Source organism: Miscanthus floridulus, chromosome 2, assembly GCF_019320115.1.
Source record: "Miscanthus floridulus cultivar M001 chromosome 2, ASM1932011v1, whole genome shotgun sequence".
NCBI lineage: Eukaryota > Viridiplantae > Streptophyta > Magnoliopsida > Poales > Poaceae > Miscanthus > Miscanthus floridulus.
The window spans coordinates 128,214,193-128,242,158 of record NC_089581.1 but is presented as its reverse complement, the minus strand read 5'-3'; the positions used below and the strand labels follow the sequence as shown (position 1 = coordinate 128,242,158).

At 49.2% G+C, this 27,966-nt stretch overlaps 3 protein-coding genes across 3 annotated transcripts; 2 read left to right on the top strand and 1 right to left on the bottom strand.

Moving 5' to 3' along the window:
- On the bottom strand, positions 1-3,355 carry LOC136529488 (zinc transporter 2-like). Its single transcript, XM_066522565.1, has 4 exons — positions 2,739-3,355; positions 1,873-1,931; positions 1,420-1,549; positions 1-536 (listed from the first exon to the last, which is right to left on the bottom strand). The coding sequence occupies exons 1-4, from the start codon at positions 3,220-3,222 to the stop codon at positions 142-144; spliced, it is 1,068 nt and encodes a 355-aa protein (XP_066378662.1). The 5' UTR covers positions 3,223-3,355; the 3' UTR covers positions 1-141.
- A 7,664-nt stretch (positions 3,356-11,019) lies between these two features.
- On the top strand, positions 11,020-22,972 carry LOC136529480 (uncharacterized). The gene is made up of 3 exons (XM_066522556.1): positions 11,020-11,317; positions 22,124-22,221; positions 22,496-22,972. Exons 1-3 carry the CDS (start codon positions 11,257-11,259, stop codon positions 22,730-22,732), a joined length of 396 nt encoding a protein of 131 aa, XP_066378653.1. The 5' UTR covers positions 11,020-11,256; the 3' UTR covers positions 22,733-22,972.
- A 1,982-nt stretch (positions 22,973-24,954) lies between these two features.
- On the top strand, positions 24,955-27,557 carry LOC136539635 (heavy metal-associated isoprenylated plant protein 34-like). Its single transcript, XM_066531593.1, has 3 exons — positions 24,955-25,139; positions 26,109-26,190; positions 26,375-27,557. Exons 2-3 carry the CDS (start codon positions 26,109-26,111, stop codon positions 27,235-27,237), a joined length of 945 nt encoding a protein of 314 aa, XP_066387690.1. The 5' UTR covers positions 24,955-25,139; the 3' UTR covers positions 27,238-27,557.
- The last annotated feature ends 409 nt before the right edge of the window (positions 27,558-27,966 follow it).

Genomic DNA, 27,966 nt, shown 5'->3' with positions numbered 1-27,966 from the left:
TGTGTATATACCGTGTGTAGTGTTGTAGAGTATATATGCTAAAAAGAGTCTGCGACAATATATCCGATCCCTCGTGCAAGAATGAAGAACCACCCCCGCCCAGAACAATCCACCCGTACGTGTATGATGTCTCTCATGAGGTCAGGTGTCCCATATCATGACGACGGCGATGACAGCCACGCCGAGCACGACGGCGAGCCACCTCCCGACGGGCGTGTCGACGGCGACGGGCCTCCGGGGCCGGTACCCTTTGGAGAGGAGGTGGCTGATGGAGACATAGACGAAGACGCCCGTGGCGAGGCCCATGGAGACGGCGAAGATCCAGTCGGCCACCCGGCCCTGCGTGGTGGCGTCGATGATGATGCCGATGCCGACGCCGATGGGGCTGGAGATGGCGAACGCGAAGGCGTAGGCGAAGCAGGAGAGGAGGGGCCGGTTGGGGAGCATCCGGAGCAGCGCGATTCCCATGGCGATGGCCGCGAAGATCTTGTGCAAGCTGATGGTCCACAGCGCCTTCCATGCGTCAGCCTTCGTCTCTGCAGGTTGAATAATTAGTTTCGTAATAAGGTCGGAGTCTCAGACAGTCACTAGCACTTAGCAATGTTCTGCAACTGTTAAGCTCAACCAAGAATTGGAGATGCTATGTTACGAGAAACTCAGAATTGTGCACTGATTTTCAAACAATATCAGCCTCTCGGTTTAAATTGATTGAAACGGGTTCCGAAATGCTAAGGAAGAGAGCAGCTGAAATGCCTTCAGAATTCATACGAAATGGTGATCTTGACATTCGGACTGTTGAAGTGGACGCTGAAGGGCATGTCAGGAAGACAACTTCAGAGCGTCCGGATGGACATTTAAACCTAAGATTCAGAACAAGTAAAAGTATGCATGACAACGACTGAACTGAAACATCGTGCGGACAAATATCAGGAAAGGTCAGCAAAGACGGTTGGTTTGGAAGAATGATCAGCCTATTATTCTGGTTGTGCTGAATCTGTAGGCTCTTTTCGCTCTGACCGAACAGCGAGACACTAGCGCAAATTTGACAAGAGAGCCAAGGACAGATTCCACTTGGTCTTAGTCACAACCATGACATCTATCACTAGAATCAAGCTAAGAACTAACGTAACCGGTGTTCAGTTGAGACTTCAGATTGAGTCCATCCTTCCTAGCAAGTATGCCATACGTCCAAGTCATGCATCTCATTTGTGCCAAACGTTGGGCATCTAATCTTCTACTCAGTACTCAGACTAAACTAAGTTTGGCAGCTTAGCCCGTGACATGACGGTGACGTCTGCTGATAGCCCCGGAATGAACGTAAAGAAATTTCTACGCGTCATCTGCAAGTTGGAAGGGAACAACGCAGGGAACAAAGCATCCGTATATGTATATCCCTATCTCTATCTGGCTTAGCCTTACTGGCGACCCCGATGGCGATGCCTTCGAAGACGGAGTGGAAGCAGAGGGCGACTATGAGCAGCACGCTGTCACCGATGGTGCTCGCGTTGCGCAGCATGGATGCGGCCGAGTGATCAGATCCGTGCGTCTCCTGCACGCGAAGAACCCAAATCAAATGGTGACAAAGGTCACAAGATTCTGTACACGCGTGTACAAACAAACCACCCGTGTACAAACAACGCACGCCCACACAATACACGCACACTACTCACACCACCCATGTACAAATAAACCTACAACTACACTCAGATTTTGAGTTGCGATCCCAGGGATCGAACTCGGGCGGGCAGCTCTCGCACCGGAGAAGCTAGCCACCGAGCTACGTGCTCGTTCTCATATATTGTTGTTGCAAGAGCAGGTGTTGTCATGGTCAAATAATGAATTCAGAAACTGAAGCAGCATGTAGTAACTTACAGGTGGCGTGGGATCAGAGATTGTGCCATTTGTGGCTCCCATCTTGCCCTCCTCCAGCCCTATTGAAAGTGTCAAAAAGAGAGAATGAATCGTAGAAGTCTAAGCATCCTAAAATTTCAATACAGAGAAAATATGGCAATGAATATACAGTACTGTAGAGAGGGACAGACAGACTTCCGCTGATGACTGGCTATTCAGAGTTGAGCATAGATTGATTCCACACAGAGGTGAACTGGATAACTCTCAGTTTGTCACAACGTCGAGATTTCTGTTTCGATCCACTACTCTAACTATGTGTTCCATTAATTAATCAATCTCGCTACTACATATGAAGGAAAATAAAACTCTCAAGAATAGGATTGCTGCAAACTGTGTAAACCTGAACTTGCAGTCTGCCTTGCTTTCACGTGATCTTACAACGTGAAATCAGACAGAAACAAGAGTCTGAGCTCAACCATTTCCATTTTGCAATAAGCATTAGCAATTGGTTTAGGTTAGGCGGTGGTGCAGTAGTGCATGTACTACAGTACACTAGCATAGCAATGAATAAAAAGAGTAAATTTATCCCAAGAGGCCAAGAGGCAAAGGCAAGAACCCCGACTCCCCTAGTCCCCACCAGCACCGATCTGAATTTTGCAGCCTGTGCTAGTTGCACCCACCCGGCAACAGGAAAAAGTGGCAGTGGTGAGCGCATTGAACCAAACCCCCAGCCGCCACATTCACGGCAGTCAGTACACCGTCCAGCCCAACCCCAACTGTCAGAAATCAGAACAGAACGAACAGAGGCTGTTCCTACTCGACTCGTACAGTCGTACTACCACAAGGCACAAGCTGATGAGAGCTGACACGTGACTCTTGTTACTGACCTTCAGCGGGGCCGGGGGAACCGGCGGTGCGGCCCCGTGAGACGACGTAGGAGATGGCGACGTCTGCGAACATGGTGACGACGTAGCCGGCGCAGGCGAGCATGAACGCCCAGGGGTAGCCGCTGTCGGGGAGCAGGTCCCCGAACGTCTCGTTGGCGTCGCTGAGGAAGTGCATGAGCGCGGTGCCGAGGAAGACGCCGCCCGCGAACTGCGTGCCCAGCGCGAGGAACGCCTCGTTCCAGCGCATGAAGTAGGGGGACACCCCGCCCAGCAGCGTGCCCGCGAACACCACCGCCAGGCACCACAGCTTGGCCTCCACCAGCCCCCGCGCGCGCAGGTCAGGCCGGGAGGCGCCCCCATCATCCCCCGCGTCGGCGTCGTCGGAGTCAGAGTCCCCACCTCCGCCGTGCGCCCACGCGGCGGCCGCGAGGGAGAGGCCGAGGAGGAGGAGGAGGTGGTGGTGGGCGTTGGTGGCGCGGGCCATGGCGCGAGGAGGCTGTGGACTCGTCGTATCGTAGTGGGTGTTGTTGGCCGGACGTCGGACGGACCCGGAAAATGGTAGCGGGACGGGCTTGGAGAGCTTGGAGATATGGCTGGACGTGTGGGCCCGCGGTACTTTTGTGCTGCAGCGGGAGGGATCCTCGGAGTTGGCCAGTTGGGCGGTTTACGTACAGGTACAGGAGCGTTTCTGACAAGGTGGGGTAGAGTGCTGTGGGCAGCGACGGGGTTGTACTGGAAGCATGGCCTTGTTTAGATTAAAGAAAATTTCACGTGATGAATAGTAGCACTTTCGTCTTATTTGATAAATATTGTCCAATCGTAGATAAACTAAGCTCAAAAGATTCATCTCGTGATTTCTAACTAAACTGTGCAATTAGTTATTTTTTTTACCTACATTTAATGCTCCATGCAAACGTCTAAATATTGATATGATGGAAAGAGAGTAAAAAAACTTGAAACTTTGAAGGAAACTAAACAAGGCCCAGGTGAACGCGCGGTGCTGTGCTCCTACAAAGCCACGGGGCCCACGGCAGTAGTACAACAGATTGGGACAGGATTGGAAAGTCCGCTGCATCCGATCCGCGTCTGCTGCCTCTGCTCTCTCTCTCTCTCTGCCTGCCATGTTGGGCCCTGCCCTTCTATTTTCTCTAGCTCCAGCTATGCTGTGGCCACGAATGATCCGCTAGCCTTTGCAGTTATTGACTACGACATTGGGTAGAATTTCCGGTGCTTAGCAAAGTTGTCCATCAAGATAACGGAATTAGAAAAAAAAAATGGGACCATACTATATATAGTACGTCCCTTTCTCCCCTCACAACTTGCATCAACCTAGTGCGGAAAATTAAGTACACCCAAATCTTTGACTTGTTTACACCTCAAACAAACCGTTACTCGAGTACCCACTCGGTTCCAAATTATAAGTCGTTTTGGGTTTTTTTTCCATCTATTTTGCTATGTACCTAGACATATTATTATATCCAGATATATAGCAAAATTGATGTACAAAAAAGTCAAAGCGACTTATAATTTGGAACGGAGGGAATACAAATTTTCGGTAGACAATGCAAGTCAAGATGGGAGCTGAAACCATGGAGTACCCATATATCACATACAATAATGTGCTGGCTCAAAGGAATTAGTCCCTCCGATCCTATTGAAAAATAGGTACGTATAACTTAGGATGTCCACGTCCACACCTCTCAACTAAACAAAATCAGTTCCTCTGCAGTCTACTGCTTGGTAATTTGTCAATGGCAAGTGGGCTCAATGAGCATCAACTAGATAGTCCTTAAAAAACTAGCGTTCACACGTCTTGCGTAATAGAGCAATTTGAACTATCTGAACCAGGGACAAAGCTAGTAAAAAATTTAGGAGGGGCTAAACAACGACAATTAGCAAGAAAAGAGGTTCAGCAAATCTCAGCCCCTCCTACCTGTACATCTACAGCTAAAATTTCAGACGGCGGCTCTACGGGGCTTCGCTTGCTCGCGAACGGTAGGGGGCTCCCCTAGCCCCACCGCTGGCTCCGTGCCTGATCTGAACGCAACCCTGATGACAGCTATAGCTTGTTCTGTTCGTCTAATTAGCCCAGCTTATCAGTCATTGTACAAATATTTTTTTTTCACAATAAAACAACATCAGTCGGCTTATCAGCCACAGAACCGTCAGCCAAACAATCCAAATTTGGTGAGGGGTGAAAAGGATAAAAAAATCGATAGAATTGTACAAAGCATGTGTATAGTGAATGTAATTCTATTTGAATATAGTCCTGTTAGGTTGCAACGATGCACAGACCACTCTGAGCTTGGAGCTTGCGTGATCATGATGGCCATTTGTCGCAAGATCTTACAAGTTTAAACATGTATACTTTTACCCCAAGATCCGGTATTCATTGATTTTTGCCATGATATGTTCTTCGAATTTTTCATGAAGATGGCTTAATTGCTACCACAAACATTTTTAGTGTGACTAGTATAAAAATTCTAGCTACGTTCATATCATACGTGGCGTTTTTCAAAAATGGTAATACTTCCACTAGAATTAATTGTTGGAAAAAAATGGTACTTCCCATATACTAATATCCAGCTTCTCATTGCCACCCTCATTAATTGTCTCCCTTCCATGTGATTTGCTCTTCGCTCAGTTGGTTAGGTTCCTTGTGGTGGAACCTATCCACATGGGTTAAGTCCTTGACTTGCACGGGTGTTCACATTTTTCTAGATTTATTCTAGGATTTAACGGCGTTGTGCTTTCAGTGGTAGGCGATATTCCTGTCGACAGCGAAGCGCCTGTGGTGACTTCGTCAATCTTGAGATGTGCCGCCACACAGCCTGTTCGGTTGGCTGGTTCGTATCGTTGCTGGTTCGTGAAGAAGTACTGTTGGCTGATTTGTGAGAGAAAAAAATATTGTTCCGACTGGAAATTTACGATCGTTTACGACAAGCCACAGCCAAACGAACAGGCTGACAGTCTTTTGGAGGTGCTCATAGGGATAGGGTTTACGTACGTGTATTGATAGGGGTGAGTGTGTGTACGTGTTGAGCGTCTGCGTCTATACTTGTATAATTCAAAAAAAAACATATGTAACCCTATGATCGATGAAGATGAGCTGAGTTTCATATATTTACTTATCTTTTAATATATAATAATAATAATCTCTACTTATATCGCTACTATTGATTTATATTATGCAATATATTGTTTGATCATGTTGATGGGTCGAACTTTTTCCTTACGCGACAAACAAACATATCTTAATAATATATAATTAATATATATACACGTGAAATGAACCTGCGTCCACTGTTAGTTCAGACGTGAAAGACAGATTGCAGAAGCGTTGCGTGCCTTTCCCGGCCATCCAGGCATCCACGTACATGATCCTTTATAATAATACTCCCTCCCTCCGTTCTAAATTATAGTTCATTTGATATTTTTAACCACAAGTTTGACCACTCGTTTTATTTAAAAAAATTATGCTAATATAGTCAAATTTAAGTCATTCTTGAAGAATTTTTTTTAATAAAGTAAGCCATAACAAAAGAAGTAATATTTTGCATAAATTTTTGAATAAGACGAGTGGTCAAAATTAAGATAAAAAATGTCAAACAAACTATAATTCTGAACGGATTTAGTACATGATTAACACAACACGGCTAGTCGGCTACGGTGTTGTCGTCCGATCAATGATGTCGGAAGGTCGACGGCGACGAGTGATCAATAAACAAAGCTCTGATCCTTCGTCACATCACATTTGGCCCTCGGTGACGCTGCCGACAAATTAAAATACCATCCCTAGCAGATCCAGGCATGCTGGACTCTAATGGGTGAGTGAAACTGGCGTGTTAGCGACAGCTTGGGAAGGAAGAAGAAGCAGGAAGGGGAAGACAGGAGGAGCACGGAATCGGCGAGGACAGGATTTGAATTGAGAAGGTTTCAGTTTACACTTGTCTGAATATGTCCTCTGTAGCTCTATCTCATTCTCCTTTATATTCAGGAGCTCACGTTACGTTGTCCATTCTGGGCCTGACGCCTGCGAAACGTTTGCTGGGCTTGGGGGCTCTCTTGGGCCGCGGCTCTGCGTGTCCATCCGCTTCCTCTCGTGCCGGGCGGCGAACAGGGAGTCTGGGACAGAGCTGCTCACAGTGTGCAGCCCGCACGCGGACAAGCACGCAGCAGCGCGCCGTCCTTCATCGGCGACTGCTGCGGACTGCGGTCGCGAGGCGGCCAGGCCACCAAAGTGTCAAGCTCCGACCGCTGAGCCGCGGAGGCACACCCGCGCACAACCAGGCTCAACCACACCACACTCTAGGGCCAAGGTGCTTGCTTCCTCCACTCGGCAGCACCACACACTACAGTGATCCCACCTGATAGTGATTACGAATACTTATACCTGATACAACCCTTAACAATGAGCTTCTTAAAAAGAAACCGCTGGCACTGAAATGTCTGTAACAACATACGCATACAGTTAATTGTAAAATTTTAGCCCTACATATAGTTTTCTTTAAATAAATACAATATAAATATAGACGCTCACGTACTTATATGTACACCGACTATTATGACTACGAGTATGGGCAAGCTACCATAGGCACACCTCTATAAGAAATTAAGTCGACAAATTTGGGATTCGTGAAGTCATCACAAGCACTTCATCTTCTATAGGGCACGTACAACGAGCGTGCTGGCCGTCGTCTCAGAATGGAAGTTTTGCAAAATCCACCCCCCGGTTCGCTACTGTAAATGAGGAGAGAGAGCGAAGCCATCGCGTAGTGAGACGACGATGAGGGTTCGTGCTCCCAGGCGAACTCAACGGCCAGCTTGGCGTTGTACGTTGCCGTCTTCTTGAGCCGACGCCGCGCGGATCCAGCTGCGCGCGAGAGGGAAAAATCACGCAAAAAATCCTCGCATATATGTCTCCGCCGCGCCATCTTTCGCTGCCATTCTCGCCCAAATCAGCCTCTGACGCCCTTGCGCCTTCGCCGGATTCCGCCCCTTACTGTCTCATGATGGCTAGCCGGGATTTGAAGAGGAAGGCCGCGGTGCCTTTGAAGAGCAAGACGAAGGCAGCGCCACTAGCGGCGATGGCGGCGGCAGTCGCAACGGCGGCGGGGACGGCTGCGAGCAGACTTCCTCACGGAAGCAGCTCGGCCCCGGCACCCAATCTAACCGTTTTCAGCAACAGCATGGCAGCGCCCTTCGTCGGCCACGGAAGCAGCTCGTCCCCAACACCCAACCCCTCGTTTGATACGATTCATCCTCAATCCCTGATAGATGGAGTCGATTCTTCACTAATCCATGGCAGACGAGGCTACCCAGTCGGATTTGGCTCCATCAGTCCAAGTTCTCCACAGTTTGGGCATCAATCAAGTTGGGACCTAGCATGGTAATCCTTGATTTGCTTGAATTCGTATTCTGCATTTCTGCTCATCTAGGAAACCTATCCTAGAGATTATGTTTAGTCTGTTTGCATCTTTGATTAGTTTGGTCTGTGAAGTATCTACTTCGCTTCCGATGACATGTATATACCGGTTGCTGAATGAATGTTCTACGCATTTTGTGCTGTGAAGTGCTTGTTTTGGCTGCTACTGTAACTCAGGGAAAGGTCAATTCCAAATCGGTCATGTAGTGGTTTATAGAGTTAGTTTAATATATAGTCTGCATTTCAATTTACTGAGAATTACTGAGTAATTTGATAAGATTACTACTGAGTACTACTAATAATTACTACTGCATACTACTGAGTATTGCTAAGGATTACAAGTTCAGTAAGAAATTTGATAAGAGTACTACTGAGTATTACTAAGAATTACTAAGTTCATGTATAAACTTTTACATGGACAACAACACATATCCCCTGGTGGATTTATGTATTAACTCTAGCTGCAAAGGGGAAGTCTAAAGGATCAAACCTTGAAGTCACTGGTCACTGAATTTTTTGTAGCTACTGAATGTTTTAATTCCCTAGAATTGATAACCGAATGTTTTCACTTAGTCCAACTCAGAATGTTTTCACTTACTGTCAACGACACTATGCTAGTTCTGATTTTTTTTCTAGCTAGAGAATGTTTTCGAAGATCATTGTTTTCAGTTAATGATCATTATCAGTGTACCTATTATTTGCACACAAAATTTGGAGATGTTCACACAATTATTTTCAGTTACTGATCATGTTTGACAACTTGTCTGCAGAACGTGTGAGACCGAGCCTCCGAATGGCTGATCTCCCCATTTTGCGGTGTTTCGGTGCTTGACTTGGATGGAGTTTTAGGACCTGTTTTTAGAACTTAAGTTTATGGAGAAGGCAACCCATGTGCAATCCATTATGTACCGTGAAAGTTCTGCTTGGCATGGTCGTCTCTGATGTGCGTGTTCTTGCAAAAAATGTCATAGCTATTCGTTCATGTCTAGTATTTGTGCATAGTGTTCATGACCTGATGGCCAAAGCCACCCATGTTCAGTTCTGTACTGGGCAATCTTTCACTTAAACCTGGAACCTACAGTTTTTTTTGGAATTTATGGAACCTACTTTTATATGGTTTATCTCGTGACCTATCTTTTTGGTTTGCTTCTGAGCTGTGATCTGTATGTGAACTTATCTCGTTGTGTGAATTTGTCAAACATCTACATGTCTCTTGTGTTTTGCATCAATTAACAACACAATGGTATATAAAAATAGTATTCATGATTGATCATGGCTACATGTAAGCATTAAATGATTTATAGACAACCAAATAGACAGCAGTTGTCTGTGAGTTGTACGAGCTGTCTGTATAGCCGTCTGTGTTATAAATTTCAAGAACTTACAGACAACAGTTGTCCTATGTTGTACATGCCCTAAAAAAGAATAACATTATCAAATCAGAAAAATACAAGCATCTTGCCAAATTGAGGATTTTTAATCCACATGGGAAGGTCTACCACAAGAATTTAATCAACTAAGTTACACCCGTTGAACGGACTAAGCGATGGCGAGTGGAGGCAAGATGTAGCCGATCCACAGAGGGAGGAGATTATTTTATTCAGACTCAACTTAAAACCATAGCAACCGATGAGGCACACGAGGTTGATGATTGTGAGGCTGTCTCCAACAGGAGACTCGTTGCGGAACCCAAATCCAAAATAGGTCTACGACACAATACCTATAGCCTCCAACAGAGTATCTATATGGAAGACCTACTTTAGGTGCCAGGAGAGGCATAACCCAAATCTGAGTATCCTCTCTCCTGGAGACCCATTTGCAGAAAGGGTTGTCTTTTGGGTCTTGTTGTTGGAGAAGACAAAAAATAGGTATTGAACCATTTGCCTGTAATGCTACCCAAATGACGAATGTGTCTTGTATTTTAGGTCGCGGTTGTTAGAGACAATGTGACGACGATGATGACAAAAGAGCAGGGAGCAGCCACTCGGCCAAATTTTAAATAAAACACTAAATTTAATATACTTAAATTATGGAAATGGGAGGCTGGTTCTCTCCACTCTCATCTCTGGCAAGGACGCCAAAGGAGGAGAGCGAAGGGGGCGAATGTAGGGTCACTTGGAGGAGGGTGTGTTTCTAAACAGAACCCCTCTAGATAGTCTCATGTGTGCGGTGAAATAGTCGAGCTCTTGCTGGCGTGCTGCCGTTTGCATTTGTTCGTTGTCAATCATGCAATTTTAAGTGTTGTTTGGTTGTACAAAGGTATTGTGAATGTAAAGGGAATATCCCCGCCGCTAAAATGGGAAGTGAATCGACGATTATTATATGTTTTGTTTTGGTTTATTTGTAGTAACAGGGCGGACGGGACATCTGTTGCCGCTGAAATTGGACAACAATCAATCTACTGAAGTACAAGGTCCGTTACCTTACTATCGGATCCCGTTGATAAATGCTCGCAAACAGCACCTCAGTGTTTTTGGTTGTGGCTATTGTTTTCGGTAATAAAAATACTATTTAGAAGTATACAGAAATAGAAATAATTAAGGTCCTGTTCGCTGGTCTGAATCTTAACTTTGACTAAAAAACACTATTCTAGTTAAATTATTGTGAGAGAAAAATACTGTTCTAGTTGGAAAAAAAAGTTGAATATGAGGTAAGGCGAAAAGAGTCTAAGAGGTTCTTCCGAAGATTTCCGTGAATATTTATTGCCAGAGTCCCTCGGTAACCGTTGGGTTTTGACTTCTCTCACTTTTTTTCCAGCTCGAGATGAGTAGAAAGACGGGGGTAAAATTGTGAGAGAAGCAGAAATACAGGGGTAAAGTTGTCATACCACCTACCAGATTCCAAATTCGAGTTCCTTCTCATCATCTCTTGCTTTGTTTTGTTCTCCTTCCGACCTTCCCTCGCCGCATCTGCTCCTCCAGCCACAGCGCAGCCGCCTTCCTCATCCTGATTCCGTGGCCGGCGGCCGCCTAACCTCACCAGTCACCACACCTCCCCCTCCTCCCCACCGCCGCCGCCGCCGGAACCCTTGAAGTAGCGGACCCGGGCTCTCGCGCCCATCCGCGTCCGGAGTTCGATGTCCGTTTGCGCCTGATGGATCCGCACCGGCTGACCGGCCCCGCCGCGTCCGACGCCGACGATGCCGATGACTGGGGTAACGCTAATAAACCCGTCCCACCCCCACCCCCATCCCTCGCAACATATTGTGCTGAAGCTTTACTTCCTGCCCCATGGCTTCGTTTCCTTGTTTATTTAGGAACCGACTTAGGGTTTGCAGAGCGCAGATGATGAACGAACGTTTCTCGTGGGGCGAACAGACTTAGTGAGTGCGATGTAACTTTAGCTGCGTTTGTGACCTGTGGGCTTAAGGGAAATCACGGGAGTGCAGCAAGAGATATTTCGATTTGGTTTGTGATGTTAGCCTCTAGGCTGAGCAGTGAAATACTCATAGTTTGTATTGGCTTGCTGCTAGAAGGAAATGGTTGTATCAAAATGCATGGGGTTAAGGGCTCCGATGCTGGACTCTTCAAGGTCAACATGGTTGGGGAAAAAACCCTGAATCAGAATTAGATTATCACATCACACATTTTGCTGGCAGTAGTGGATATTAAATTATGGAGACAATTGGTTTTGGAGCTAGTTATTCTTAGCGAAGAATAGTTAAGGGGGGCTTGCATTGCATTATCATGGATAGCTCAGGTCTTTGCCCTTACTGTATTTCTGAAGGATCAATAGGTATTACGAACCAACTGCGTTCTTCACTTCTTCTAGGTTCCTTGAGATAACAATGTTAATGAATATTCAGTTTCGCTGATTGCTCTTTACATCCCAATTTTTTTCCCATCCATATGACCCAAACCTTTTCTCTGTGATTTTGTAAAATATCATAGTTGTCTTTGAAAACTTGGGAAACTCAATCTCTTGCAGTCACTAATCAACAACCTTGACGTCAGTGTTTTTTATGCATGCAGCATGACCTAAGACTGAAAGTTGTAAAGATGAAGAGTTATGGAATGACAAGATGCGAGTGCGGCATTACTGTCTATTGAACTACTCAACCCAAGATATTAACTCTCCCCTGAATCGCCTTTGGTGGTGTATGTTTACAAAGTATCGCTGTGTCAAACAGAAAGAAGCAATCCAATGGTATTCCTGTAGCACCAGTTCTGTGTTTTGTTTGAGCTTATCTATTGAAGCAAGCTAGTAATTGTCACAAAAAATAGATCAGTTTGTATTAAATCAAGCAACATCTAACAGTGTGCACATTCTAATGATAATGTGTAAAACATTGAAATTTTGAGGTGCCTCAGGTGGTGTTCCATTTTTAAGCTCTTACTTGAACATATAAGTTAAACCTAATGTCTTGCAGTTGGGGATTACACGACATGCATCATTTTTTTTATATTTATTGCTAGTGCAGTCTTTCTTTACCATGGCTTTACTGCTTACATGTGTAGTACACTTGTACTGTTTGATTTTGTGTAATATCTGCTCTGTATGACAGTGACCAGTTGTATGCTTTGGGTTGGAACAGGTGAAGATGATTAGAGTACATTAGCAGTTGCGTGCTGTGTGTTTTTTGAGTCATCACCTAAGTGCCACCTAGGCATTGAGGCGACCCACTGGCAGGATTTGGCCACCAAAGCTGTTCTACACCTTACTTTCATCATTGCAGCATGTAAATTGTCTAGGTGGGTAGTATTTGGGGAGTTCCCTGAAGAATGTGTAGAGGGGAGGGGAAAATTTGGGTAAATGATTTTTTGTGTATCATGCCTGTTCTGTGTCCTGTAGGAAGAGTTTGGCCAAAGAATAAATGATATTGCGAAAAACAGAGCTGTGTTTGAAGCATGATAAGGATGCTTTTGGTTACTGTCTTCGATGTTGCCATCTCATGTGACCCAGCTGTAGAACTATTTACCGTAGGGACAGGTTCTCGTGTGTGCAGAGGGCACAAGGCATCTCTCATGTAGTTGGCATGACATCCTGGTAGGCTGGAAGTAGTTTGCCTTTTTCTGGTGGATCAGTGACGTTAGGTTCTTGACTCCTTGTATTGTTACAACAACAACAACAACAACAACAACAACAACAAAACTTTTAAGTCCCAAACAAGTTGGGGTAGGCTAGAGTTGAAACCTAACAGAAGCAATCAAGGTTCAGGCACGTGAATAGCTGTTTTCCAAGCACTCCTATCTAAGGCTAAGTCTTTGGGTATATTCCATCCTTTCAAGTCTTCTCCATAGAGAACAGAGCGGAACGTGTGCTGCTCGGCGGTTGTCGAAATAACTTAGAGATATACGTAGTATAAGTGGCGTCCGAGCAATTAGTTCTTTCCTACGCTCTCGGCCTTGGCTAGCCCATAGTCCATAACGTCGAGCGCGGAGCCCGTGGACGTGTAGGAGGAACAAGCGTGACCAAGGAACCGCAGCCGACCACCCATAACGCAGAGCGCAGAGCCCGTGGCATGTGTAGGGAGGGATCGAAGACTGAGTCTTTTCCATAGAGAACAGAATAGAACGTATGCTGCTCGCTGATCGGCGAAATATCTTGGAGATTTGGAGAAAAATCTTCGGCGATTTGGAGAAAACGTGTTCGGTGATTTGGAGAAAAACGTGTTCGGCGATTTGGAGAAAAACGTGTTCGGCGATTTGGAGAAAACGTGTTCGGCGAGTTATGACGATTTCGTTTTGGAGTTCGTCATGGAGCGGCGTAGAGCCCGATGACAGTAAGTGGAGATTTAAACCGTAATGGAGAAAAAATGAAGACAAATTATGGAGATTAAAACTTTATTCATCATAAAGTGAAGAGTACATATCTGGGGAGTTTTAAGGATAGAAACGTATGAGGTGCTCAATGTGCCAAGAGTTGAGAACATTGATCCCGTCTAAGTCACATAGGCGATAAGACCCTGGTCGGGTAACGTCTTTGACGACGTAAGGCCCTTCCCAGGGGGAGGAGAGCTTGTGCATCCCTTCGGTTTTTTGTTTCCTACAGAGAACGAGGTCGCCGACGGCAAATGAACGACCTTTGATGTTGCGGTTGTAGTATCTCCGCAAGCCTTCTAGATACTTGGCTGTGTGGACGCAAGTGATTAGACGTTCTTCCTCGGCCCTATCGACGTCTTCTGTTCGAACAGCTGCGGCTTGCTCTTCATCATAATTTTTTACCCTAGGTGCTTGGAAGGCAATATCCGCTGGTAGTATGACTTCTGAGCCGTAGACCAAGAAGTATGGAGACACACCGGTGCTGCGACTTGTTTGAGTGCGCAGTCCCCAGACTACAGCTGGTAGCTCCTTAAGCCATCTGTTCGGGTATTTTTCTTCTTTCTGATATAGTCTCTTTTAGAGGGCATCAAGGATCATGCCATTCGCCCGTTCGACCTGGTCGTTGGCTGTAGGATGGGCAACGAAGACGTATTTTACGGAGATGCAATGGTCTTCGCAGAAGTCCCAAAAGTGATGGCCAGTAAATGTAGTTCTGAGGTCGGTGATGATGCTGTTCGGGAGACCAAATCTGTGGATGATGTCTTCGAAGAGCTCGACTGCTTTCTTTGCAGTAGGTAAGACGAGCGGCTTATACTCAATCCACTTGGAGAACTTATCAATGGCGACGTATACGTACCTGAAGCCACCTGGCGCTGGCTTAAAAGGGCCAATCATGTCCAGTCCCCAGCATGCAAAGGGCTAGGAAGCTGAAATGGTTTGCAGCTCTTGTGCCGACACGTGTATTTGCTTGGCGAAAAATTGGCATCCTTCACAATGTCGGACGAGGTCTTCTGCATCGAAGATGGCCGTGGGTCAGTAAAAACCAGCTCGAAAAGCTTTGCCGACCAGTGTTCTCGATACCGCGTGGTTGCCGCAGGAACCAGAGTGAATTTCAAGAAGTAACTTCACTCCGTCTTCTTGGGTGATGCATTTTTGCAGAATCCCTTCCTTGGCACTTTTCCTCATCAAGTTGCCGTCCACCAGCACGTAATGTTTGCTTCGACGGATTAGGTGTTCGGCTTCAGTCTTATCGTCGGCGGGTACTTCGGCGCTGGAGAGGTACTTGATGAATTGTTCCCTCCAATCGGCGGGCGGCAAAGGTACCGTAAGTACCAGCTGCTCGGCGGGGGGAACTTCCTGAATTTCCTTTTCCTCCTTAATGGATGGCGCCAGAAGATCTTGGACGAAGACCCCCCGGTGGAATCGCGGCGCGAGAGGAGCCCAACTTGGACAAGTAATCGATGAGCTGATTTTGATCGCGTACCACGTGGTGGTACTCGATACCGTAGAACTTCCCTTCAAGTTTCCTGATTTCGACGCAATATGCATCCATCTTCTCGCTGGAGGAAGACCAGTCTTTGTTAAGCTGGTTGATGACCAGCGCGGAGTCCCCGTATACCATGATGTGTTTGACGCCGAGATCAACGGCTATACGGAGTCCGTGGAGACATGCTTCATATTCGGTGGCGTTGTTGGAGGGCGGAAAGTGTATCCGGAGAACGTATCGGAGCTTGTCCTTGGTCGGCGTAATGAACAGAATGCTTGCACCAGCACCATTGATGTTAAGGGCGCCGTTGAAGTGCATCACCTAGTGCTCGGGGCAGGTGGCGGCGATGGGCTCTTGGATCTCGGTTCACTTAGCGACGAAATCAGCAAGCGCCTGAGATTTGATCGTAGGCCTGCTTCTGAATTCAATGGAGTAAGTGCCGAGCTCGACAACCCACTTGATGATACGGCCGTTGGCCTCTTTGTTGCGGAGGATGTCCCCCAGAGGGAACTCGGTGACCACGGCGATCTTGTAATACTCGAAGTAGTGGCGGAGTTTGCGCGACGTAATCAAAATGGCGTATCGTAGCTTCTGGATCTGAGGATATCGAGTCTTGGGCTCGTTAAGAACCTCGCTGATGAAATATACCGGACGTTGCACCTTATAGGCGTGCCTAGCCTCCTCACGTTCGACCACAATTGCTGTGCTAACGACGCGAGAAGTAGCGGCGATATAGATCAGGAGAGTTTCGTCTGGCCGTGGCGCCGTCATGATCGAAGGCTTTGTTAGGAACAACTTAAGCTGCTCGAAAGCTGTGTCTGCCTCTTTCGATCAGAAAAAGCGCTCGGAGGCCTTGAGGAGTTTGAAGAAAGGTAGCCCTTTTTCGCCGAAGCGCGATATGAAGCGGCTTAAGGCAGCTATTGAGCCTGTATGCTTCTGTATATCCTTGACGCATGTTGGCCGTTTCATGTTGGTGATGGCGGAGACCTTGTCAGGACTGGGCTCGATGCCTCGTGCGCTGACAATGTAACCCAGGAGTATACTGGATGGAACTTTAAAGATGTACTTTGAAGGGTTTAACTTCCATCGGTACCTTTTTAGGTTGGCGAACGTTTCTTCGAGATCGGTGATAAGATCATCGGCGGTCTTGGACTTGACGACCACATCGTCGATGTAAGCTTCGACGTTGCGACCAATCTGTTGATCGAGGCACATCTGGATAGCCCTTTGATAAGTCGTCCCGGTGTTCTTGAGTCCGAAGCAATGATTACAGATCGGACGACTAATCACGATTAATCGTGATTAGTCGTCCTTATCGTAAAAAGGTGCTCGATAAGGGTCCTCGATTAGTTTGGACCGATTAGAAACCTTATCGTCCGATAAGTTGCGACTAATCACGATTAGTCGTCCGATCAGACACACATGACGACTAGTTGGGCCAGTATATTCAGCTAAAGAATTCGGCCCAGCTAAAGAATTCGGCCCACCTAATAGCTGGCCCATTAGGGTAAGATAAGAGTGAGTGTCTGAGTGACGACTGACGAGTGAAGGAGCTGGCTGCAAGCGCCGCACACGGCACATTTCTCTCTCGCTCTGGCTCTGCTCTCTCTCGCAGCTCCGTCCGCAGCGGCGCAGCTCCGTCCGCGGCCTGCAGCTCCCTCGCCGGTGCAGCTCCGTCCGCGGCCTGCAGCTCCCTCGCCGGCGCTGCTCCGTCCGCGGCCTGCAGCTCCGTCCGCCGGCGCAGCTCGTCCCTGGCCTGCAGCTCTGTCCGCAGCGGCGCAGCTCCGTCCGCCGGCGTAGCTCGTCCGCCGGCGCAGCTCCGTCTGCAGCGGCGCAGCTCCGTCGGTCAAGCGCCAGGGTGCGGACGATCTACGAGAGCAAGCTCCTGGAGCACGACCCCGAGCGCCACCTCGCCTGTCTCCTCCCCTATCTCGCGCGGACGGCGTTCACGAACAAGGACTGCGGCAAGGGCGAGCGCGAGGCACAGTGGGCGGTAGAGCAGAGGGCACTCCACGGCCTGAACCAGCTCGCCACCTCCTCCTCCTCCGACCTTCTAGTCTGCAGCTCCGTCCGCGCCTCTCGCCGGCGTCCGCAGCATCAAGATGAGACACCACTCTGCCTCCTCTGCCATGTTTACATATATTTACATCATAATATATATAGTATATACATGGTCGATCAGGCCATCTGGGCACAAGGACGACTAAATGTCCGACTAGCCGATTAGACCGATTAGGACCGACTAATCGTCCCTTATCGACGACTAATCGTCCCTTATCGACTTATCGGTGGTCATACGACTAGCCTCGATAATACGATCTGAAAACATTGGTCCGAAGGACATGGTGGTGTAGCAATACGCATCGAAGAATGTGATGAACGACGTCTTGATCTGATCTTCTTCCTTGAGGGAGATCTGGTGATAGCCGGAGTAACAGTCAAGGAAGGTGAGCAGTTCGCAGCTGGCGGTGGAGTCTACAACCTTGTCTATCCGAGGCAAACCGAAGGGGCCTTTAGGGCAGTGTTTGTTAAGATCAGTGTAATCAACGCACATTCTTCATTCTTTATTATTTTTTTAACGAGAACAGGGTTTGCTAACCACTCAGGACGATACACTTCTTTTATAAATCCGGCAGCTAAGAGCCGTTTTATTTCTACCCTAATAGCCTCCTTGTCTGGCGCGAATCGGCGGAGTTTCTGCTTGATCGGTTTGGCGGTCGGCGAGACATTCAAGGAGTGCTCGATCTTCTCCCATTGTACCGCCGGCATGTCTGCAGGTAGCAAACACGTCAGCGTTGGCACGTAGGAAGGAGACGAGCGCGCTTTCCTATTTGGGGTCAAGGTGAGCCCCAATCTTCACGGTCTTGGAGGGGTCGTCGAGGTCGAGGCCGACCTCCTTTATTTCCTTGGACTTGGCGGAGGCACGTGGAGGCTCTAGCTCTGGGATCTCCATGTCGTCGGCGGATAACGTCTTGGCTTCGGTGACCACGCTGGCCATCTGGATGGAGAGGTCGGTGGCTTCGACGAGGGCGAGACTCTCTGTCTCGCAGGCGTCGGTGATGGAGAGGTTGGCCCGCAGGGCCAGAACTCCTGTAGGCGAAGGCATCTTCAGCACCAGATACGTGTAGTGCGGTACAACCATGAACTTGGCAAGAGCTGGCCGACCAAGTATGGCGTGGTAGACGGTGTTGAAATCGGCGACGTAAAAGTTGATGTGCTCGACGCGGTAGTTGCTTGCCGTGCCGAACTGTACTGATAGAGTGATCTCTCCAAGCGGTTTGGAGGCCCTGCCAGGTACCACACCCCAAAAGGAGCCGGAGGGTGTGAGATCCGCTAATCCGAGGCCCAGCTCCTTTAGGGCTCCGGCGAAGAGGAGATTCAGAGCGCTCCCACCGTCGACGAGCACTTTTCTGTAGTGCACCTTCTGGACGGTTGCGTCGAGGACGAGGGGGAAACGCCCTGTGTAGGGAATATCCGCCCACTGGTCGGCCCTGCTGAAGGCGATGGGGACCTCGGACCATGGACGATAGCTGGGGTTAGCGACAGCGTCCTCCGTAGTGACGTTGAGCACCCGCCGTGCGGCGAGCTTCTGTTCTCTTCTGCTCTCGGTGGAGGTGAGGCCCCCGAAGATGGTGGCGACCACCTTGTCGTGGTCCTGGAAGGCATTGTCATTGCCCCCAGGTGGTCGGCAACCTCCGGCTCCGTCGTTGGCGTCGTCGTCCAGCTTTTTGTCCTGGAACTCTTTAGCCAAACCGAGGCAGTTCTTCATCTTATGTTTGGCGTTCTTATGGAGAGGGCACGGGCCGTCGAGGATCTTCTTGTACTGTTCGTCGTAGTTGTGCTTGGCGCGAGGCTCATTGACGACAGCGATGATGTGGTCTGGCCGGCGGCGACGATTTTGACCAGACTTGGGTCCTTCTGGCCGATCACGGCCGCTGTCACGATGATTACTGCAGTCGTCGTGGCGGCGGTCGTTGTGGCGGTCGTCGTAGCGGCGTGTTGGGCGATGAGTGCCCGCATCCTCATTGAAGCGCACCTTGGCTTCCTCAGCGTCGGCGTACTGGTTGGCGGTTGTGATCATCTCGCCGATCCCCGTGGGTGGCTTACGGTTGAACTTAGAGCGAAGCTCGTGGTGATGGAGTCCTCGGATGAAGGCGGTGATGACCTCGGCTTCCGTGATGTTTGGAATAGAATTCCTTATCTTGGAAAAGCGTCGGATGTAGCTGCGGAGGAGCTCGGATGGCTTCTGGTTGATGCGGTTGAGATCATGCTTGGTTTTCCGGTCGCGTACATGTAGCCATATAATTGTCGGTGAAGATTTTTTTCAGCTCTTCCCAGGATTCGATGGAGTCCGGGGCAAGGCTAGTAAACCAGTTCATGACGGTTGGCGCGAGCATGACGGGAAGATAGTTCGCCATGACACTGGTGTCTCCTCCGGCGGCGCGAACAACAGTGGCGTAAGCCTGTAACCACTGTGTTGGATTCATCCTCCCCTCGTAGGGCTCGACCCCAGTGATTTTGAAACCACGGGGTCACTGAAGTGTTCGGAGCGCCCTTGTGAATGCCGGGGGCCCTCGGGGTTGTCGGTGCCGTCAGATTGGCTCGAGGGCTGAGTCCGGGTTGTTGTACTCTTGCTCGTACTCCTGGCGGTGACGTACTTCGTCCTCATGGCGACCGAAGCGGCGTTCGTCGATACGTCGTCGTGCATTTCGGAGATTGTTGAGGTGCACCCGGACGTCCTGGTCGACCTCCTAGTCGTGTTGGCGATGATGTTCGGCGTGGTTGCCCCTAGCTCCGCCCTGGAGGGGTTGCCTGTCGTCGCGGTGCTGGTTGGTGAAGCGACTTTGGTGGCGATCGGTTCTTGTGGCGACTGATCGGCGAATCGAAGTGGTGGAGTATGAAGGTCTCTGATCGTGGCGAATCTCATTGACCTGGCAGTGCGCCGCTTTAAGCATGGCGGCGACCTTGGCAAGCTCGGGCGTCTGTGGGAGGCGGGCGAGCTCGTTGGCGGCCACTGTCAGATTGGCGCTTGGAGTCTTGAAGACGTCGTGGCCGTCAACGCGGAGAAACTCTTCGTCGAGGTTGCACTGGAGTGGCCTTCCTTGCGTGTCGAGCTGCTGCTCGACCATCACGAGGGCATTCTCGTTTGCTCGGCGTTGTGAGCGGTTGTCGTTCCGGTTCTCACAAGCGGCGCGTTCCTCCTCGGTCTCGCCGTTTCGAGGGGGGCTGTCGACGCTGACGTTGAAGATCGCACCACCCTGGAAAGGAGGGAGAGGAAGTTGCTCAGTGAAGGTTTCGGCGAGGGTCTTCGTAGAGCCTTGGGACTCAGAGTCTGGATTCTCCCCCGGGATGGTCTGGAGGGACGCTCCATAGCGTCGGCTGACGTGGAGCATGTTGATGGCCGGCGGAGGCTGGTCGGTGATCTGGTCGGCGAGAGGATGGATGTCTCCCACCTGGTCGGTGAATTTGCCCCTCAGGGCGTCTTGGTAGGTGGCGGCGACGTTGGTGAGCTCGAAGGGTAGAGCCACAACTCCTGGAGTTTTTTGAGCAGCCTCCGATAGATTTGGAACGGAGGGTGGTCGGTACTGAACCAAAGTGTCCAGAGCCGATTCGACGATGGAGAGGCAATCGGCGAGCTTCAGACCGACTCGATTGATGGACTCGATCATATCGTCGTTGTTGATTTGTCTCCTCTGGTAGCGAGGAAGCGGGCGGTGAGTTGCTGATGAAGGCGACCTCGGAGGTGGTTCCGAGATCGGATCTGCAGTCGCAGGTGCGGGGATGATCGGCACAGAATCGATCTGCGCCGGCTCGAGGAGCTTTCCGACTCCGTCAGCGTTGATGATCCAGGAGATCGATCCGACCGTGAAGATCTGGCCGGGCTGCGGGAGGGACGAAGAGCCTGCGGAAAAAGTCATCTTGTTCGACAAGGAAACAACACGCAACCCCCTAACTGGCGCGCCAACTGTCGACAGAATATCGTCGGCAGTCCTCCGAGGGGTATCCCACGAAGCTAGATTGATCGGCAGAGGAGCGTGAGATCAAGAACAAGAAGGCAACAGAGACATACGAGTTAGACAGGTTCAGGCCGTCAGTATGACGTAATACCCTACTCCTGTGGTCTGTTGGTTTGTATTAGCTGTCGTATGATATTGCGTGAGTTTGGAGGAGGTCCCTGCCCGCCTTATATAGTCCGGAGAGCAGGGTTACAAGTCGGTTAGATCTGAGAGATAACCGGAAAGTAATAACTGATTACATGAATCTTGGGATCATACATAGCCTAACAGATCTCGTAGTATCTTCAGGATATCCTCCAGATATCTTGCGGAAGGCGCCGTGCAGAGTCGTGCCCCGCAAGGCTTCGTCTTGTGGGCTGGACCGCCCCTGAGAGCACAGCCCATGTGGTCTGCCGTGGGTATCCGGGGTTATACCCCCCACAAGTGTATACCTAGTTTCTTAATTCCCCCCCCCCCCCCCCCCCCCCCCCCCCCCCCCCCCCTCTCTCTCCATAACTCTAGTGCGATGTTATCATACTTGCTTATGTGGCACCTTATCTAGTAGTAAGTTTTTTTTAATGTCTGTTTGCACTTTAACCATCCTGTTTGACCACATTTCAGACAAACAGGAAAATTTAAGTTGATTAGTTTTTAAGACTGAATGTTGGTTTGTTTATGAGGGAATGTATTCTGGCATCTTTGGTTTTATGTCACAGATAATGATGACTTTGTGATCCCAAGTTTTAGTGTTGAAGAATCTGATCTCGGTGACTGGGAAGCTTCACGGACTACTGATCCTCAACCACCTCCAAAGGTCCTTTTCTAATCATCATGTCATTGTTCTGGATCCCTTTATGAACGCAAAACAGCAGCATATCTTCATTTCTTTGTGCCATGAATGAGGGCCAACTAACTGCAAAAATTCTATGTCACACTGAGTGTTCTGAAGAAACATGCTTGTCCTGAAATATGAGAGGAGCTTTGCATTTCACAGAATAGCTAACTTGCACTGGTGGTTTCATATGGTTCATGATTGTTGTCCATGCATGTAACGCCCCTAACTTCATATTGACGCTTTGTTGCTACAGCCCACCAAAGATACAGAGAACATCTATCTCGGACCACACGGAGCACCACCATCTCGAGCGAAGAAGGCAGAGGATACTTCGGCTACAGCTGGGTACCGTGACAAGAACAATAAAACGAGGGAAGCTGATCAGAAGGCTTTTGGAACTGGGCGGAACACCAAAGGAGGCAGCGCGGGAGACTTCCACCGCCACAATGGTGCCAACCATGGCAAGGACCCCAACAAGAGATCTGTTTGACCTTGTGTCTGTTGAGGTTCGTCCACAGTGATACACTGATACCCTGTATCCTGTCTACACCTTAACTAAGCGAAAGTCTGGTGATTTTATCATTTTATTATTGGAAATTACTTTACCTGTGATCAGCCCTATCATCTTGAGCTGCAGGTATTCCTGGTCAGCTGGTATGTACTACTATCAGTATACTGCTGCAGAACATTGTATCTTTGCTTTGAATGGAAGACCTGTGTTTGTCGATCAGCGGTTGCTGCGTTTCCTGTTGGTTTTTACTGATTCATTGTATTGTGTATGGTTTGATTGAGGTTATCTAGGTGAAAACTGATAGCCCTGGGATGAGACAGGTGGTTGAGGCGTTGCTTTGTTTGTATACAGTCTGGCTGGTTCGTTTATGTAAGAGAGAAGTACTGCTGGCTGATTTATGTGAATAGTATCCATACGAGGGGGCTGGCCAGCCAGCCAGCCCCAGCCGATCGGGCTAATAGTTGTGCCGGGTGCATCCTCTGTCGATGCCATGATTGTTGCGCCTCTTCGGTGTCTGGTCCAAACAGGGACAATTGGGGGCGAGCGTCATGCCTGTTATCATCGCATCTCACCTGTTATTGTGCAGCTGTCCTGCTGGGCGTTGGTTGATGATAAAGTTCCGCGGGATATTTGTTATTTTGCATCCACCGCCGCGCAGGCAGCGGGTGATTTTTATTTGTGCGCACAGTCTGGACTCTGGCACTGTGGAATTGATGCGCCGACCGGGAATACTAATCTGAATCCGCAGGGTTATCAGGTAAGCTAATTTTGGTCCCAGATTCACAGCCTTTTTGGTACGAGTGTACTCTTGGTATTTCGGAAGGCAGCCTGGTCGAAAACGATGCAAGCAGTCCACCGTCGGAGAAAGGGAAATATGGCGAGAGAGAAGTCGAGTGTTGCTTGTAACTTGTAAGCAAGCCCCGGAGGCGGATGTTACATGTTGCTGTTTGGAAGGAGATTGTTAGCCCTGTTCATTTCGGCTCATTTGTTCGTATCTAGCTTATAATCCACAGTTTGAATAATGTTTTTTTCTCACACTAAACCAGATAGCGATACTTTTAGCCATGGCTTATAAGCCAATTCAGCCGAAACAAACAGGCCAGCGCTTTCCGGTCCGAGAGGCGTCGGTGACGTAGGCCCAGCAAATTCCTTTTCCGACGTGCAGTTGAGTTGAGAGCGAAGGCACACCCGCACATTAAACCCAAGGAAGGACATATCACGTCGGCACCTGCTTTGCTAATCGGTCGGCAATCATGCTTCATGCACGAACGACAGAGGTACAATACAACGTACGGCTCCGTTCACTGGTCTAAAACTTGGCTGAAACTGGTTGAAAATACTATTCCGGCTGAATTATTGTAAGAAAAAAATACTGTTCCAGCTAAAAAAAAGTTAAATAAATCGAATATAAAGTAAGCCGAACATGACTTATAGTACAATAAGGTGGTGGCAATCCTATTGCTAATGCTACTATCAGTATCAGTGCCCACCAAGTAACGGATATATAGACGGATAGGCTGAGGCCAACAACCCCACCACGCACGCACGGACGCGCCGATCCGCTCCTCACGAAAGCTACGTGACTCGCTTCTCGGTCACTTTAGAATCACAGTAACTTTATTATTATATAAGTACATATTTATCTTTTGCATTGCAACGATTCTTACATACACTTTGCCACTTTGCTAGGTATCCAGTGCCGGACGTCAGCACCCACTACGCTAGCAAGCAGGAGCCCAGGAGACCAGGGGAGGATTAGTTTACCAGCCAAAGCTAGCTCCATTGCATTGCAATGCCTAATTCCCGGGGTACAAGCGGCAGTGGCGCCGGCCATTCAACCCATTCACACATCGTGGGGCACCTTGTTACCAAAAAAAAGAGAAGGTGATATATTACTTTCATATAATATCAGTGCGCTACTATCAGCAGCAGCAGGTGAATTGAACAGCTTGTCGATGGCTGTGCCTGTTGGAAAGGGAGGGTGATTTGAGGCCAGCCGGGAGGGTCTTCCTGTTCAGCAGGTCGTAAATGATCGTATACCATCGTAGATTATAAGCTAGAACAGTATTTTTCTTTCACACCAAATCAGTCAAACCAGTCAGCAGTAAATAATCAACGATCTAGCCCGGCCAGCGGAACAGCCTGCCCTGCCAGGCCATGCCAGTCATCTGGTGCTGGTGCCTCAACAAAAGCGGGCGGAGTTGAGAGCCGAGGCACGTTGCACACAACCCACACACTTCCCAGTGCCCACCACCACCCTCCCTCCCCTCTTCTGCTCTCTTTCCCTTATCTCTTCTTCCTCTTCCTCGTGCACCAGGCCAGCAACAAAGGTGGCAGGCAGGCAGAGAGCTATCTTTGTTCAAGCGTCCATAGCAGCCAGCGCAAGGTAAGCAACCTCCCATCTCCATCTCTCTCTCTCTGTCTCATGCTATTCAGTTTTCTCATTTGATCGGATCCCAAGGTTAATCCTCTTGTTTCCTCTCGTTCTACAACGCCATTTAAATTACACACCTCACACAGCGGATTTTCACCTTTGTTGAACCCCAAATCTAAGTTATCAGGGGAAAATGTAATAGCACTCTCCCAGTCCATCCACATAAATAGCTAGCTAGGTTCATCTTGTAGCAAGCAACTCATCTCTGCATATTCATGCATGTTGCAGAAATATATTGATCACAGGGGAATTTGTGACACCTTTCTTCTCATCATCTCTTCAGCTTGTTAGTTGTGCTTCCAAATTCCAACTCTCCAAACCTCTGGCTAAGCTACGAATTTGTTCCAAGATACTAGTCCTAAAGGTATTAAAGCCGGCTGAAGCTATTTCATTGTGAGAGAAAAATACTATAAATTATAGCTGATAAGTCAGCTGATAAGTTTAAGCCAACAGGCCCTAACTTGGTGCTGTCGTTAAACGCATGATGGCTTTTGCGCTGCCCTACACCACACACTCGAGTACCACGCGTGAAGTAGACAACAAGCAACGCGGTTGATTCCTTTTCCTTTTTGCAAAATGGACCGACCACCGCACTGTGCATCATTCAGGTTCAGGGATCTAACACCACTATCTAGTTAGCTTGCAAAACACCAGGGCCGTGCTGAAAAATACTGTTCTGACTGAATTGTTGTGAAAGAAAAACACTGTTCTGACTGAAAAAACAAACTAAACCAATCGAATATGGAGTAAGCCGAACGGTGCCAGAGGCAGTTAGCTAGGATGTTACTATAGTCACTACTGCTACCTCCTCTGCTACTCAGCTTCCTTGGGAAAAAAAACATTCTTCACTTGCCTTTCTTTAATCGAGCTTCTTGTAAGTACATTTGTGTATGAAACTGAAGAACCAAAGTTTGCGTTCAGATGTCGACGGTTGTCATGAGAGTGGATATTGAGTGTGAGAAGTGCTACAAGAAGATCAGGAAGGTCCTCTGCAAGGTCCAAGGTTTGTTTCTCCGTCCCTGTTTCTCCCAGATTCTCAGTCACAAGTCACTACTCTGACTCTCCTCCAAGAAAAAAAAAACGATTTTGCAAATTAAATTGCAAGAAAAGAAAGAGGTGATGAATCTAGGCTGGGATGAGCATGGACATGAGCTGATCCATCATCTGCGCCCATGATTGATCGACAGACAAAGTGAGCATCAGGACCATCTCCTACGACGAGAAGAACAGCACGGTGACGGTGTCCGGGCCCTTCGACGGCGAGGAGGTCGCCGACAGGCTCACCTCCGACGCCGGCAAGGTCATCACCGACATACACGTCGTCGGGGGCTTCGGCTTGGGTGGAGGCGGAGGGAAACAGAAGCACGGCGCCGCCGCCGCCCCAGGCAAGGCGCCCAAGCCAGGGAAGGCCAACGGCAACGGGCACGGCCAGGGCCAGGGACATGGCCATGGCGGGCACGGCGGCGGCGGAGGCCATGGCGGGCTCGGTGGTGGCGGCGGCGGCAAGACGGAGAAGAAGCACGTCAAGTTCGACGACATGGACATGGACATGGACATGGACGACGACGACTTCGACCTGGACGACATGGACGAGCCGGCCGGGCGCCACGCGCACAGCGGGCACGGGCACGGGCACGACCACGGGAACGGTGGCGGCAAGCCGAAGATCATCAGGACCAACACCCCCATCGCGGCGCGGCTGGAGGCGCCCCGCACCGGCCCGGCGATGTCGATGGCCGCGGCGGCGCCCGTGAGGATGCCGATGCCGGCGATGGGGCCAATGCCACAGCAGCAGGTTCAGCACGCGCAGGGCATGGGCGTGCCGTCCATCTGGCCAGCCGCCCCCGAGTGGGGGTACAGCACGCAGCCGTACGGCAGCTACAGCGGCCCGCCTGCCGGAGGGTACTACGGCGGCGGCGGGCCCGCCGCGGCATACGGCCCCGCCGGGCACTGGCCGTACGGCGGCTACGGCCGGAACCCGTACGCGCAGCCGCAGCCGCAGCAGCAGTACTACGAGGAAGAGCCCAGCGCTGGGTGCAGCGTCATGTGATGTCATCGACTCGTCTCCGCTCCGCGACCTCGTCATCGATCATGTGCTGCTCGTGTCCACTGTAAAATTATTCCTATAGTGCTGTATGTATATTAGGCTGTACTGTATTTTCGCCCGCCCTATTTTCACTGCTTTTGGACATTGCTTTGCTTCATGTGCTGGCGAGTATTTTGTTTGTGTGTTTTTGGAGAGGATAAAGTTCGTCACAGAGTGAGTAGGTGTAAGTGTAGTAGGGCGAAGCTCCCTCTCCAGACTCGTGTAAATCTGAGAATACCTATTATGCTACTCTTATGTTCTTGTTATCTTGTATATATATTATATATGATTGGAGTACTGATGCTAAAAGTTGAGGAAAAATAGCGACGGAAACAAGAACGAAAACTCTATCGCGCTTCCAGTCCCGCTCGGCGCATGACGCGGGCTAGCCCACCCTACCGTCCTCCACCGCACCCTACTGCCCTACACGCCCCACCCTACCACCGGCATCGGAGGCGAGGACGTCGCCGGCATTAGGGATCTATTCATCGGTGGCTATAGAAGGAGGTTTTGGCGGGGTGGCAGCCGGTGGAGGCAGGAGACAACGGTTGGGTGGGGTTGGCGGCGGGGCGTTGAAAGGTCCTTGTTTGGTTTTGGTAATTGAGTGACAACCTAGGTGGACTAATTGTGTTTATGTGAGATACACAGGTGATTAGTCCACAGGTACATGTGTGTGAGCAACATATGCCATGA